We start from the raw sequence: 15,828 nt of genomic DNA, 5'->3' as shown, positions 1-15,828 counted from the left end.
TTTGGCTAATGAACAGTAGTCCATCAAGTTTGATGGGTAACTGTTCATTCTTCAAATACATTTTTTCTATTATAATAATTATGTGTTGAATAAAAAAAATGTTGGAAGATGTGTAGTTGTTAAAAAAAGAATAAATAATGAATGAAAAAATAATATTTAAATGAGATAGAGAATGAAATATAGAATCTGTTGGAAGGTGTATTTGAAAAAATGGGTAGATAAAGGTAAAAGTCACTATTTATTCTCCAAACAGTACAAAAATTTGATGAATCTGCTGGAGATGCTCTAAGGGAGGTTTAGACTAACACAGTTCTAGAAGACCAGCAGTCCGGAGGCCAAAGCCATTCCCTTTTTTTATATTTCAATCCCCCTTCTTCATCCAACTTCATCAATTATGATCGAAATGGAACTATTTCATGATTTAGAATATTGAGACAATAGAAATTTTGATAACTATTTATTGTTTGCATAACCAAAAAATGGTGGCTTTATGTAAAATAGAAAAGACAATTTCTCAGAGGGAACACAAAGCTTTATTTAGTCTGACCTTAGACTTATGTCCACGGATGGTGTTTGGGAGAAGGTTTTTCACTAAGAACATAGGGAAGTTACAGAGGTGGCACAAAGGCTTTTTCACAAATCCTGAACCCAAATAACACCCAAAGATCTCTCTCTCTCTCATAACAAAAAATAGAGAAATTTAGTTTGCTCTAGTTATAAAGCTGGCTAATATTAGGTTTTCTGCAACACGATCTAAAATCTGTTGAACTGTCCTAATTTAAGTAGGACACGGTCAGCTAAGTTGACAAAAACAAGCAACTGCCTCAACAAATCTCCACCAGAGGTGAATCTGGTTAGCCTCACAACACAACTCCCCCATCCCCTTCACCAAAGCCCCTAAGGGCAATCGCAAACTGTAAATACTAATTTAATCCAAGCAATGCCTAAACTTGTTCAAAACTACCAGCTTAGGCATCATATCTACTAGATCTACCTTTTTATTGTAATGGTTCCCTAAGATATATGTCGCGAATTAAGTGATATTTGACATAAATATGTTTGGTTCTCTCATGATACATCTAGCTTTTAATTAGTCAAATATATGGCGCTATGGCTATCACAAACACAAAAGTATCATCCTACTGCAAACCAAGATCACTAGCCAAACCCTTTAACCAAATAGCTTCCTTCATTGCCTTTGTTGTTGCCAATATTCTGTCTTTGTAGTAGTAGACAAAGCAACTATGGACTATAATGTCGCCTTCCAACTGATGATACAATTACATATTGTGGAGACATAACCTGTCAAAGATCTCCATTTATCTAAATCACCGGCATAATCGGAATCTAAAAGTCCAACAACCCTGCTAATATCAACAGAAGCCATGTCATATACACAGTCAAAATCTGCAATACTCTTTAAAGAATCCATTTCATACCTTGCCAATATTCTTTACCAGGATTAGCCATATATCTGGTAACCACATTAACTGCATGTGAAATATCTGAATAAACGCAAACCATAGAATACATTATGCTACTAGTTGCACTAGAATAAGAAACATGAACCGTGTGCTCCTTTTCCTCCTCAAATTGTGGTGACAAAGTCTCAGAAAACTTAAATTGTGTTGCTAGTGGAGTACTCCTCAGTTTAGTCGATTGCATATTCAGCATTTAAGTACTTTCTCAATGTAATTTTCTGTGACAAAAACAACTTGTCCAAGCTCCTACTCGTTGACGTCTTTGATATGGACCATAAGGTCCATAACAAGTGTTCTTCCATATGTTTTGTTACTTTTTGAACTTTTATATATATATATATATATATATATCACAATAAGGTTAGTTCAAGTTACACCTGTGTAACTCTTGTAAAGTCACCAAATTTTTAAACCATAGATTTCTAAAAGATCTAATGGTTAATTTTTTCTTTTTTAAACGTTATTACTTTTACCTCATTAATACTATAATTTTTTCTCTCTCTCTCTCCTCTTATTTATTGTGTACCTCTGTTTTTAATCTGCAATCCATACTCATCTACCAAAGAGCACCCCAGCTTAAAACATGGATCTATTTTATCTGAAGCTTTCAAATCTATGTTGAGTGGGTGCTATTGGATTGTTTCTGTGAAAATCATGGTTGAAGTCGTGTCACTATGAGCATAAATAAGGAAGATAAGAGTTCCAAGTCATCTGAGATGATAACTCGTGTTACTATGGCACTATCAAAAAATTGTGGTGAAGCAAATTAGATAGCCATGACAAATTCCTAGCTTAAGAAATCAGTGTACATAGATTAACATTAACAAATGACCCTTGTGCCTTGCTTTAGTTGCAAAAGGGAAGAGGTGAAATACGAGACATGCATCTTAAGGTTCAACTATTCATATAGCATTCACACCAACAGACTCCCACTCCAACTCCAAACGGACCAAACCCCTTTTACAGTGCCAAAAAGTAAACTTGTAATCCACTAAAAATGTTATGAATCAAGTTGTATTTGAGAAACTGAATAGAATTTTAGGCATGTGTGTCCATTGGAGGAGTTCATGGAGAGAGAGAGAGAGAGAGAGAGAGAGAGAGAGAGAGAGAGAGAGAGAGAAGAAGAAGAAGAAGAAGAAGAAGAAAATGGTGGGGGTTAAGAGAGTTTAATGACTCCCTATTTATATTTAGAAAAGAATTATGACTTAATGATATTAGATTTGATGTGTCACTAGTGTCTTTTTAACCATTAGTTCTAATAGAAATCAATACTTTAAAAAAGGACAAAGTTTCTCTCTAAATTAGTTTGAAGAGAAACACTTCAAACTCCTTATATATCTATATATTAAATGTGAATTTTAAAAATTTAACCATTGGATTAGATGTTCGTATTATATCCTTCATGCTTGCAAAACTTCAAGAAAATCAAATATCAATTGTTATGTTATCAAATAAATATTAACATTTCAAGTTTTTGTGATATAAAATTGTATATAAAAAATAAGTTTATTGATCAAATAGTAAATAGGGGTAATTACACACAACCCACTTGTGGTTAGGGCGAAAATCACTTTGTCTACCTCGTGTTTTGAAAAGTATCACTTAACCCACCTGGGGTATGTTCTGTTTGTTTTCCGTAACCCACCTTTGTTAAAATCAAGGGTAAATAGTTATTTTTGCTCAAATTTTATGTATATGCAAGAGAAATAAGATCAAAAGGAAGGGTTTTAGGAAAATTAATATTTGGTGGTTTCATTGGCTCCCACCTCTGCGAAAAGCACATGGTGGAGACACCGCACAAGGTGTTGGCTCTCGATGTATACAGCAACAAGATCAAGCACCTTCTCGAGCCCGCAGGTGCTCACCCTTGGTCCAATAACATCCAGTTCCACCGCCTCAACATCAAGAACGACTCTCGCCTCTAAGGCCTCATCAAGATGTTAGATCTGGTTAGTTCCATTCCTCTCTCTACACATTACCATTTCAGAGTCTCTCAATTTCTTCGTTCTTTTTTTGAAACTGTTCTTGAATTTTTGTCCTTAAACACCAAATTGCCAAATGGGTCTGATTTATCAGAGCTTGAATTGAAGAGGGTTTGCCCATTTGATTTTCTCTTCACAGCGAACCCAAATGGGTTTGAGGTGTAGTTGAAAATGAGCTCAGAGCCTAAGTACTCAGACACTGTTATTGGGCTCTTCCTTAACCTCCCAATTGTCTGCTTTAATGGCAGTGGTTGCTCCCTAGGCAATAGACTGTATGGTACCTCCCACCTCTGCTTCTGTGCATCAATAATGGACCCTCAATCGATCTTGCGTCTCATGCCTATACAAAAATCAAGAAACATCAAACAGCTGATCGAGAGGTGCATTTTCAAAAATAAGAGAACTAGAGGAAGAGTAGTAGGGGATAACATACTTGACAAAGAGCTGCAAGTGAGGAATATCAGGGCTGTAGACATTGTTGTTCTTGATGACAACGAGGTGGCCCACAAGGCCTCCATCAGGGGTCTCCTCAATGGAGATGAGACGGTAGCCTTGGCCAATCTTGGTTTGTGTAGGTTGATCTGGGTTTTATTTTTTTGGGTATGTTTTTCACGTTCAAGATTTATGTGAATGAAAAGAGAGACCAATATCACTTTATGATTTTGTTTATCTTGCATTTTTGTGCTATTTTTTGTTTTGGGAGGAGAAAAATATAAAATTTGAGCAAAAATACCTATCTACCCCTGATTTTAACAGAGATGAGTTATGGAAAACAAACGGAACATATCTCAGGTGGGTAAAGTGACACTTTTTAAACCACGAGTAGGCAAAATGATTTCGAGTCAAACCATAGGTGGGTTTAGTATAATTACCCTTAGTAGATAGCATGTGATTTGAATGAAATTTGATATGCATGTTAAGAACAAAAGGAAGATAAAATTCAATGGTTAGATTTTCAAAATTCACAAAAAAAAAATAAAATAAAATAAAAAGTTTGAAGAGTTTTTTTCTAAATTAGTCTAAAAAGAAACTTTTTTTTTTAAAAAAAAATGACAAAATTTAACTATAAAATTGGTTGTAGCCTAATATTACAACCTTACTCAATATTATTAAAATTACTATATATTTTGAAAATCCAACCGTTGGATTGCATGTTCTTTACACTTTTAATACACATGTCAAATTTTGTGTCAATTGTATATTTTTTTATTATATGATCTATAAACTTATATTTTATAAATAATTTTAAACTATAAAAATTTGCAATTTAAACAATTGATTAATAATATAGCTATTGATCTATAATTTTCTAGAAATTTTGCAAGTATAGAGGATAAAAGTAGAAAATGTAATCCAATGGTGGATTTGTCAAAATTCATCTCTAATAAAAAGATATTGAGTAAAGTTGTAGCCTTTGTAGCTAAACTTTATCCTTAAAAAAAATGTGTAATTTTTCTGATATATAGTTGAGAGAGGGAAGATTTGAATTTGAATATTTTGTTAAAAACATGAAAAGATATTGATTGAGTTACAATACTATTAACGTCAAGTTTGAAATTTTCTACCTTTTTGCCTTTTTGGAAGTATCTATTGTAAAGTGAAAAGCTAAGAGGCTGTTTGGATGCAAAAATTTCATCACTCAATTTCCGTCACTTAATTTCCATCACTCATCACTCATAACTCATTACTCATCATTCATCACTTAATTTTTCACACCCGTTTGGCACCATCACTCACTTTCCATCACTCAATATTTTTCACACTATTTGTGGGCCTCATACTTGTCACTCGGTGTAGGTTTTTTTTTTTTTTTTTTTTTTTTTTTTTTTTTTTTTTTTTTTTCTAGTACCTAAACTCACCAAACCCAATAAAAAAGAAAAAAGAAAAAAGAAAAAAAAGAACTGAACCCAGAAAAACCCAGCCAAAAAAAGAACCCAGTGAAAGAACAAAAAAAAAAAAAAAACCCAGAACCCGAACCCAGTGAAAGAAGAAGAAGAAGAAAAAAAAAAAAAAACCCAACGCAGTGAAGGAAGAAGAAGAAGCCACTAGTGTGAAAGGAAAAAGAAAAAAAAAGAACATGAAGAAACGTACGCACCGAACCCAGTGAAGAAAAAATAAAGATGGTCAAAAGTTGCGGTTGTTACTGACAATGGGTCCCTCCATGTAATGTTATTTACAAAAATGCCATTGAGTTATGAGTTATGGAAACTGAAAACAGCTAAAATATATACTAAAATGTGTTTTCAGTTTCCATAACTCATAACTCAAAAATCAGAGAATTGAGTAATGGAAACAAAGTTATCGTGTAGCCAAACGGATATTGAGTTATGGGTTCCACAATTTTTTGAGTTATGAGTTATGAAAACAGAGAATTGGGTTATGGAAACAAGCCATCCAAACCGCCTCTAATTTTGTATCTCATGAGTCATGACATTGCCCATTGGGCTTTTGATTCTTCCAAATCCAGGCCTTTAAACATCTTGCACCTTCCAGATTTGCCCTGGCGCAACTCGGTCTGAGATGTGAATGGCCCAGGTCTCTTTTGTATGGTATCTTATTTCCTTTGTTCAATAAAGTAATATGGGTAAAACTAATTACACACTTGTGTAATTACCTGTGTACTTCAAAAAAAAAAAATAATAATAATAATTTACCCACTTGTGTGCCACACAAGTGTCTAATAACATTGAAATCAGATTAAAAGAAAAAAAAGAAAATTAAAAAGAAAAGATAGATGCTTGCTGTCCATAATGTCATTAGAGATAATTTATATACAACTGGTACATTGTAATAAGGACGTAATACAATATAAACAGTGGCAAATCAATTTTCTTCTTGCAACCAAACTTTACAAGCATTCTGGAAACCAAGTATAAACTCAAACAAACAATAAGTATTGCAGTAAAGAAAATATGAGACTTTTATCTCAATGATGAGATGGGATGAGTATCCAAGGATGGGATTCTTGGATTCTGTGTACATGGGAATAAAAAGAGCCATTATGGCGTCTGGAGGATGAGGTTTGATGTATTATAAAGGAAACATATAAAGGAAGCAAAGAAAAAACAAAGTGGAAGAAGCAAGGAGGAAAGAGCATTCAGAAGTCCTTTTTCAGTTTCCACATAAGGTGACCTCTCTTTTGGGCGGTCTAAAATTCATTGCATTCAGGCTGTAGATGCAGAGATTGGCTTGTCTTGATTTGATTGCTATTTCATCTGAGGTAGTCTTGTAGCCAGGAATATTGCATGAAGAAGATGTACTCCACATTAAGCTTGCTTGGCAAGAAGATACCACTGCTGAATCTTCTGCACATTTAATTCCATCAACCGATGGTATTTGCAACCTGTAAATTCCAAATTTGTCTGTAGTTCTATTCACTGAGATTGATATCTCTTCTATGGTTTTCCTGGAGATAGCTTTGAACATGCAATCTATTTTAACTTCTGCACCTGGTGAAACAAGCAGCACCATGAAAATTTATAAGCTTATTTATCTTTACAAATAAAGTAAACACAAAATTAATGTCCAACGAAACATGTAATTAGTTGTAACCTGGTAGGAAGTAGCTGTGCCTGGTGAAGCTGTTGTTGGAGCAGATATCACAATAAACGAAACCCATTACAATGATCTGGGAATTTGTTTTTGCTGGCTCTGCTTCCAGAAAGAGTGAATTAAAAAACAAAGACGAAATGACAAAGAAAATCATGGGATTCATGGTAAACTTTGGAGACAAAGAGTTCCAAATCAACATAGGCTTTCTTTACGAATAGTTGTTTTGCTGTGAACAGCTTTCAAAGCATTATCACATAGTTGAAGATGAGTGGATAATGAGAGGCAGCAGTTAGTGGAGATCTTACTGTAAGCAAAAAGAAGTTTATCTTTTTCACAGGAAACAAAGACATGTGAATGTCCTTTGGCAAGATACAGAATTGATGTGTAGGAGAGAGAATAGACAGTAGATTTTTTTTTTTTTTCTTTTTCCGCAAGAATAGCTCCTTTTGGTAAACTGAGAGGTGATGGTGCTTTGATTTGAAGTTCTAAGTTCTACTAGAATATTGCTGGGTGTTTGACACTTAGGAAATTTTCACTTTCTATGTGACTTTTATCAAGAGACGAGATAGAAAAACATTTGCTATTCCTATTCATTGAGCTTGTTTATATAATGTCCATGTAGGTACAGTTTATTGCAAGTATGTGCATTTGAATGTTTGGTTGAATGGATGGATAAGGTTTTACTTCATTGTGGAGGTGAGGATTTAAATGGGAGGGACCTTATCTCGTGGGGCTAGACTGGGGAGAGAGATGGGATAGGATAAGGTATTGAAGAAGGAAAAGCTTTTGACATGGATGAGATAAAAGGATTTCATAGCATTCATGTGAACCTCACTCAAAGCTTCTAACATGGATGAGATAAATGCTAGCGAATTTATCTTGCAATTGTTATACCGCAGTCCTTTTCATCTAAATCACAAATAGAGGACAAAGTGTAACACAAAAATTAGACAGAAAATTTATATTTAAGAAACCAAACATATGCCAAAAATAATTTACATGGTTTTTAGCCAATAAGGCAATAATTAACCTTCACCTCGCCAGAGTTTTAGAACGAAACTATTCCACTACCACTATAGGGAAAAGGATAAGCCAACTACATTGCTCTATTTGGACGTTGAAAGGTGGTATTTATTAATTTAAGAGTTTATATTTATGGATAATTCTTAATTTACACTAGCAGAAAGTGTATAATATTGTACATTTTTTGTTGTTGTTGCAAATGTGTACAACGTTACACACATTTTATGTGTCTACAATATATAAATTTATATTGCAAGTACAATGTAAACCTTTAAGAGTCCTATATTTATATATTGATCATGTTGCTTAAAAGTTTTATTTTAGTTGCTATTGTAAAAGTATAAATAAGAAAATCAAAAAGACGTGTAAATAGAGAAAGTAGAAGTAAGAGAATTAAATTAATTTGACCTAATGGCTCCATAGCATAATGATCCCAAATAGTTACATTTTGTTGTATTGAATTATGTATTACAAAAAATCCAATGTAGGATATATATATATATATATATATGTAGGTATGATAGGCCCAGTAATATATATCTATATATATGTTGGGTCGAGGGCCCAATCTGAGGACATCTAGTAGTCCGAGGACGGGTAAACACTGTTATGGAAGTCCGCATTTGTAAATGAAAACATGGGGTCTGGTCATGAGGGCCCAAGAAGGTGGTCCGAGGAGGAATGTCTCCTCGGCTAAGTAAAACAGAGGTCAGAAGGTGTGGTCTACCATCCAGAGCAACGTTTCAGGAGATTCTATTGATAAGGATACACATCATGGAAGCACAGGACTAAGGGGAACTGTGAAATGTCTAAGAGAAAACTGCTACCACCGCATTGAATGCTTTGTAACTAACTCTCTAGCCGCATTAATGTGGAAGTGATACCTAAATAGTAATTTTTAGCCTTATAGCTACTCCCAAAGATTTCAGGAAGGTGCTGATGGGAAAAGGATCAACACCAGAAACCTGGTCTACACGTGGAGGGTAGAGATGAAAGAAGGAAGACAGTATAAAAGAGAAAGAATACACTGAGAATGGGGATCGAAAGATTAAGAGAAAAATACTGTAGCAACAAGAACTAGACTTGTAATCAGATTCAAATGAATTATATATAAGAGCTAACCTCCTCGAATTGAGCTAAGGATGAATTTCTTTAGATAAAACCAGTTTATCTTTGTTTTCTTGTCATCTGGATCCATTATAATTGTTATCCAACTCATTAGAGCCTAGTTTTCTGACCCACTCTTTACAAATTCATTGTATTGGGCTCTTTAGGCCATACTGTGCTCTTACAATTGGCCCTGTCTGTGGGAATTACTTGAGTTTTATTGAGTTCAATGTCCAACTATGATAGGTTTAGAGCCAAACCAGGAGGAATCTATTGGTTCCCAACGTCAGGATCAGTTCCTCAACCTTAAGCGAAGGAGGGACCGGGAAGTTAGCGTGCATACCACGCACATTGGAGGAAGTCAGCCTCGAGGTGGAAGTCACCTCTCTCATGAAGAGAATACTAGGAGCATGCAATTGGAGATTGACCGTTTGCGAAGGAGGTTACACCGTGAGCGACGTAAGGGAACCCCTTCAAGTTCTGGCCCTTCTTTTGATGATGATAGTGATAATAGCTATCGCCCTAGGTCCAGGACTCCTCCCAATGAGTCCTTTTCGTGTGATCAAGATCATCATTATAGGCGGAGAAGGGAGAGTCTGCCTCGCCAACGTCTGGGCAATGACACTATGGGTAAGGCTTTGAATCAGATTTCCAAATCACCTTTTACCCGTAGGAATGAAAGTGGGAAACTTCCTCGATAGTTTACTCAGCCAATGTTCACCATGTACAACAGCAGAATGGACCCGGTGAAGCACGTTAGCCACTTCAACCAGAGGATGGCTATTCACTCTAGGAACGAAGCCTTGATGTGCAAAGTGTTCCTATCTAATCTAGGGCATGTAGCAATGAGATGGTTCGATGGTCTGAGAGAAGGTTCTATTAGCTCATTTAATGAGCTCACTAGGGCATTTAGGGCCTAGTTTGTGACTTGTAATAGGGTTCCTCGGCCCTTAGATTCCCTATTGTCTATAACCATGCAAGAAGGGGAGGCCCTGAAAACGTACTCAAATAGATACTAGGAGATGTTCAATGAGATAGATGGGGACTTTGATAATGTGGCCATAAGGACTTTCAAGCTCAGCCTACCTGCCGAGCATGATTTGAGAAAGTCGTTGACCAAGAAGCTTGTAAGGAGTGTGCGTTGGCTCATGGACCATATTGACGAGTATAAGCAGGTTGAGGAAGACCAACAGCAAGGGAAAGGGAATGCTAAGGTTATCTCTCAGGATAGGAGAGATTTCAGGTTAGACAGATACAACAATAATCGGCCTCGAATAGACTTTGCTGGGCAATCTGGGCCTACTGCTACTCAGGTGATTGGCACGGTATTCCGGGAATCAGTGCATCAAGTCTTGGAAAGGATTAAGAATGAGCCATACTTTAAATGGCTAAATAAGATGAGAGGAGACCCTATGAAGCGCAACCAAAGCCTTTATTGCCAATACCACTATGTGCAAGGACACACCATAGAAGATTGTAGAACTTTGTGGAGTCATCTGGAGCAGCTGGTCAGAGAAGGAAAGTTAAAGCAATTTTTATATCAGCCTAGTGGGCAAGGGGGTCAGGCAAGATTGGGATCTTAGAGAGATGCTTCTTCGAGAGCCTCTTTGGGCACACTTAATGTCATCCTCACTGCTCTAAGGACGATCGGTTCTTATCCTTCCAGGGTGATGTTTGTAGCTTGGCCACATGTTGAGGACTCTAACCCTAAGCTGAAAAGGGCTAAGATGGAGGTCCGACCAGCATTGAGTTTCTCGGATGAGGACAAGGTTAGAACCATACAGCCACACGATGATACCCTAGTGGTCACCCTCAGGATAGGGGGTATGATGTGAAAAGGGTGTTGGTAGATCAGGAAAGCGAGGCAGAAATCATGTACCCTGATTTGTATAATGGGCTAAACTTGGAACCTAAGGATTTGACAGGTTATGATTCACCTTTGTTAGGCTTTGACAGGAAAGTTGTTGTCCCGAAGGGTCATGTTAGATTACCCGTGCAAGCAGGGTCAGAGGTGGTGGAGGTAGACTTCATTGTAGTGGATGCTTATTTTCCTTACACTGCCATTGTAGCAAGACCCTGGCTTTATGCCTTGGGGACAGTTTCTTCCACTCTGCACTTGAAAGTGAAATATCCTTCTAGGGACCAGATTGAGGAGCTAGTTGGGAGCTAGTCCATGGCTAGGTAATGCTTGGTGGCTGCAATTATGCATCAGCCTGAAAATGAGCCCTCGGCCTCTGCTCAGGCGGGCTTACAGCAATTAAGGATCCCAGTGTCATCTATAGATGCGGTGTTGGAAAGGGCAAGCTGTGAGGAACTAGGAAAGGTTGTTATTAGTGATGATAAGGAGAAGTTTTCCAGGTCAGAGCTTTGTTGCCTTCTTAAGAGAAGAAAAAACTGATGGTGTTCCTTAGGAAGAATATTGATGTGTTTGCATGGAATGCTTGTGAAGCCCTCGAGATGGATCCCAATCTCATTTGTCATCATCTAAATGTCAACCCGACAATCATCCCCAAAAAGCAACCACCCCGTCGCTCATCTAAAGAGCATTCTGAGGCTGTCAAAGAGGAGGTGCTCAAGCTTAAGCAGGCTGGGGCTATTAAGGAGGTGTTTTACCCTAAGTGGCTGGCCGATATTGTGGTGGTGAAGAAGAAGAGTGGAAAGTGGAGAGTATGTGTGGACTTCACAAATTTGAACAAGGCCTGCCCAAAAGACCCCTTCCCATTCCTCGGATAGATCAGTTAGTGGATGCAACTATAGGCCATTATCGGATGAGCTTCTTGGATGCCTTTCAAGGGTACCATAAAATACCATTAGTTTTGGGTGATCAGGAGAAAACTGCTTTCGTTACTACTATTGGAAATTACCACTACAAGGTGATGCCCTTTGGATTAAAGAATGCAGGGTCTACCTATCAAAGGATGATGACCAGGATGTTCGAGCCCCAACTAGGAAAAAATATTGAGGCTTATATAGATGATATGGTGGTGAGAGTAAGGTGATGTCCGAGCACGTGGGAGACCTCAAGAATATTTTTGAAACACTGAGAAGGCATAAACTGCGCCTCAATGCTTCCAAATGTTCTTTTGGCATTAACTCAGGTAAGTTTCTGGGCTACATGGTCACTCATCATAGGATTGAAGTCAACCCTGACCAGATTAAAGCAATTAACAACTTGCAACCTCCTCGGAATCTTAAAGAAGTTCAGAAATTAACAGGGATGACTGCTGCTCTAAACCGATTCATCTCTCGGTCAACAAACAGGTGTAGGCCTTTTTTTTGGTTGTTGCATAAGAGGAAAGGGTTTGAGTGGACCAAGAAGTGTGCCTCAGCCTTCTAGTAGTTGAAGGAATACCTTGCTTGACTGCCTATTATGTCCTGGCCTAAGAAAGAGGAAGTCCTGCTTGCTTATGTTGTTGTAGCCTCTCATGCAGTAAGCTTAATACTGATATGAGTTGATAATGGAGTACAAAAGCCAGTTTATTATGTAAGAAAGTCACTGCATGAGGCCAAGGTTCGTTATCTGCCACTGGAAAAGACCATTTTGGCAGTGGTACATACTACACGTAAGCTCCCTTACTACTTCCAATCCCACATAGTTGTTGTTTTAACCCAACTTCCACTTCAATCACTACTTCGGAGGGCTGATTACACAAGAAGGATTGCTAAGTGGGGTATGATCCTAGGGGTTTTTTATATCAAGTATATGCCTCGCAGCTCTATCAAGGGCTAGGTCCTCGCAGATTTGGTGGCCGAGTTTGCTAAATCCCCATTGGAAGAGGAGGTAAGGAAGCCGGACATGGATGGAAAATCAGTTGGCGTGTTTTCCTTGCAAGAACCTTTATGTTGGAGGATATATGTTGATGGTGCAGCAAATCAAAGAGGATCTGGGGTAGGGCTAGTTGTAATTTCTCCAGATAAGATCATTATTGAAAAATCCTTAAGGTTGGGTTTCTCGGCCACAAATAATGAGGTTGAATATGAGGCTCTATTGGTAGGGATGACTATGGTTCAGAAAATGGGAGGAAAGATAGTGGAGATATTCTTATATTCAAGGTTGGTTGTAGGCCAGGTAAAGGGAGAGTTGGAGGCTAGGGATGTAAGAATGCATGAATATTTAAATCAGGTTAGGCACTTACAATTAGGGTTTAAGTCTTTCAATTTATTGCAAATCCCTAGAAGTGGAAATAAACATGTCGATTCTCTGGCCATTCTTGCAAACTCTTCGGCGCAGAGCTTACCTCAAGTTATCCTTGTTGAAAACTTGTGCAAACCCACTGAAATGAAGAGAAAGACGGTCCATGTCCATCAAATTAGGGTGGGATCTAGCTGGATGGACTCTATCGTGCTATTCCTTAAGGAGGATATCTTGCCCGAGGGGAAGTCCGAGGTTGACAAAGTATGAAGAAAGGCTCCTCGGTTTTGGCTATTTGAGGACCAAAAGTTGTACAAGCGCTCTTTTTCTGGGCCATATTTGCTATGCATACACCCTGAAGTATCAGAACTACTCCTAGAGGAGTTACATGAAGGGATTTGTGGAAGCCACACAGGAGACAAATCCTTGTCTCACAAAGCCCTCACTTAGGGATATTGGTGGCTGAACATGCAAAAGGTAGCACAAGAGTATGTGAAGAAGTGTGACCAATGCCAAAGATTTGCCCCAAACATTCATCAACTAGGGGGTGTCCTTAATCCTCTATCTAGCCCTTGGCCTTTTGCTCAATGGGGCTTGGATATTGTAGGGCATTTTCCTAAGGCAGCAGGGAATAAGAGATGGCTGCTGGTCGGCACGGATTACATTACCAAGTGGGTTGAAGCTAAACCACTAGTAAATATCAGGGACATGGATATCAAGAGAATTGTTTGGTAAAAAATTGTCACTCAGTTTGGAATCCCTTGTACCCTTATTTCAGATAATGGTCTTCAATTTAATAGCAAAGCCTTCAGGAAGTACTGTTGTGACCTGGGCATTACGAATAGGTATTTCACCCTGGCTTATTCACAAGGGAATGGACAGGTCGAGGCTGTCAACAAGGTCATAGTGAATGGACTCAAGAAGAGGCTAGATGATGCAAAGGGAAAATTGGTGGAAGAGCTGTCACACGTCCTTTGGACATATCAAACTACACTTCGTAGGTCAACAGGGGAGACCCCCTTTTCAATGACTTATGGAATTGAAGCTGTGATTCCTCTAGAGACCAGATTCCTAACATTGAGGACAAGTTCTTTCACTCCGAGCAATAATGATGGGTTGTTAGAGAAGAGTTTAGATTTAATTGAAGAGCGAAGAGAAAATGCCATGTCAATTGGCGTATTATCAATACAAGTTCAAGCAAAGGTACGACGCCAACATGAGGTTAAGGCCATTAGTGCCTGGAGACTTGGTATTAAGAAAAGTTTTGGGTACTACAAAGAACCCAGCATGGGAAAAGTTAGGGCCGAACTTGGAAGAGCCATATCGCATCACCTTGGTGGCTGGAATAGGTACATATTATTTGAAGATCTAGATGAAAATGTTGTACCATACCCCTAGAATGTAAATAACCTACAAATGTATTATTATTAATGAAAGTCTTTTCTGCCACATTTTCATTTATTACATTATGCGTTACACTTCTTATTTGCATAAGTGTTATACAGAACATTGGTCATGCTTGGTTCCTCGGACCACATACCTTGAGTAAATTAATACTTCTTATTATTTATTTAAATATCAAACAGAATCTTGGTCATGTCTGACTTTTCAGACCACATACCTTGGGTAAATTGATATTTTTAACCATTTTTCCTAAGAGTTAAACAGAACCTTAGTTATGTCTTGCTCCTCGGATCACATACTTTGGGTAAATTAATACTTCATATCATTTTTCTAAGTGTTAAACAGAACCTTGGTCATGCCTGATTCCTAGGACCATATACCTTAGGTAACTTAATACTTCTTATTATTTATTTAAATATCAAATAGAACCTTGATCATGTTTGGCTCCTGACCACATACCTTGAATAAATTGATATTTTTAATCATTTTTTCTAAGTGTTAAACAGAACCTTAGTTATGTCTAGCTCCTCGAACCATATTTTTTGGGTAAATTAATACTTCATATCATTTTTCTAAGTGTTAAACAGAACTTTGGTCATGCCTAGTTCCTCGAACCACATACCTTGGATAAATTAATACTTCTTATTATTTATTTAAATATCAAATAGAACTTTGATCATGTCTGACTCCTCGGACCACATACCTTGGGTAAATTGATATTTTTAATCATTTTTCCTAAGTATTAAACAGAATCTTAGTCATGCTTGGCTTCTCAAACCACATACTTTGAGTAAATTAATACTTCATATCATTTTTCTAAGTGTTAAACATAATTTTGGTCATGCTTGGTTCCTCGGATCACATACCTTGAGTAAATTAATACTTCTTATTATTTATTTAAATATCAAACAGAACCTTGGTCATGTCTGGCTCCTCAGACCACATACCTTGGGTAAATTGATATTTTTAATCATTTTTCTTAAGTGTTAAACACAATCTTAGTCATGTTTGGCTCCTCGAACCACATATTTTGGGTAAATTAATACTTCATATCATTTTTCTAAGTGTTAAACAGAACCTTGGTCATGCCTGGTTCCTTAAACCACATACCTTGGGTAAATTAATACTTCTTATTATTTATTTAAAT

At 37.3% G+C, this 15,828-nt stretch overlaps 2 protein-coding genes and 1 long non-coding RNA gene across 3 annotated transcripts; 2 read left to right on the top strand and 1 right to left on the bottom strand.

Annotated features, from left to right (window-relative positions):
• Positions 1-3,109: 3,109 nt before the first annotated feature.
• On the top strand, positions 3,110-4,132 carry LOC126714564 (uncharacterized). Its single transcript, XR_007651628.1, has 2 exons — positions 3,110-3,430; positions 3,712-4,132. It is a non-coding gene; the product is annotated as an uncharacterized LOC126714564 (long non-coding RNA).
• Positions 4,133-6,180: 2,048 nt separating this feature from the next.
• LOC126714563 (uncharacterized) lies at positions 6,181-7,686 on the bottom strand. The gene is made up of 2 exons (XM_050414759.1): positions 7,016-7,686; positions 6,181-6,912 (listed from the first exon to the last, which is right to left on the bottom strand). Exons 1-2 carry the CDS (start codon positions 7,212-7,214, stop codon positions 6,575-6,577), a joined length of 537 nt encoding a protein of 178 aa, XP_050270716.1. The 5' UTR covers positions 7,215-7,686; the 3' UTR covers positions 6,181-6,574.
• Positions 7,687-10,167: 2,481 nt separating this feature from the next.
• Positions 10,168-10,728, top strand: LOC126702120 (uncharacterized). The gene has a single exon (XM_050400749.1). The coding sequence runs from the start codon at positions 10,168-10,170 to the stop codon at positions 10,726-10,728; it is 561 nt and encodes a 186-aa protein (XP_050256706.1).
• Positions 10,729-15,828: the final 5,100 nt, after the last annotated feature.

This window comes from Quercus robur, chromosome 2, assembly GCF_932294415.1.
Source record: "Quercus robur chromosome 2, dhQueRobu3.1, whole genome shotgun sequence".
NCBI lineage: Eukaryota > Viridiplantae > Streptophyta > Magnoliopsida > Fagales > Fagaceae > Quercus > Quercus robur.
This window is presented reverse-complemented; position numbering and strand designations above follow the sequence as displayed.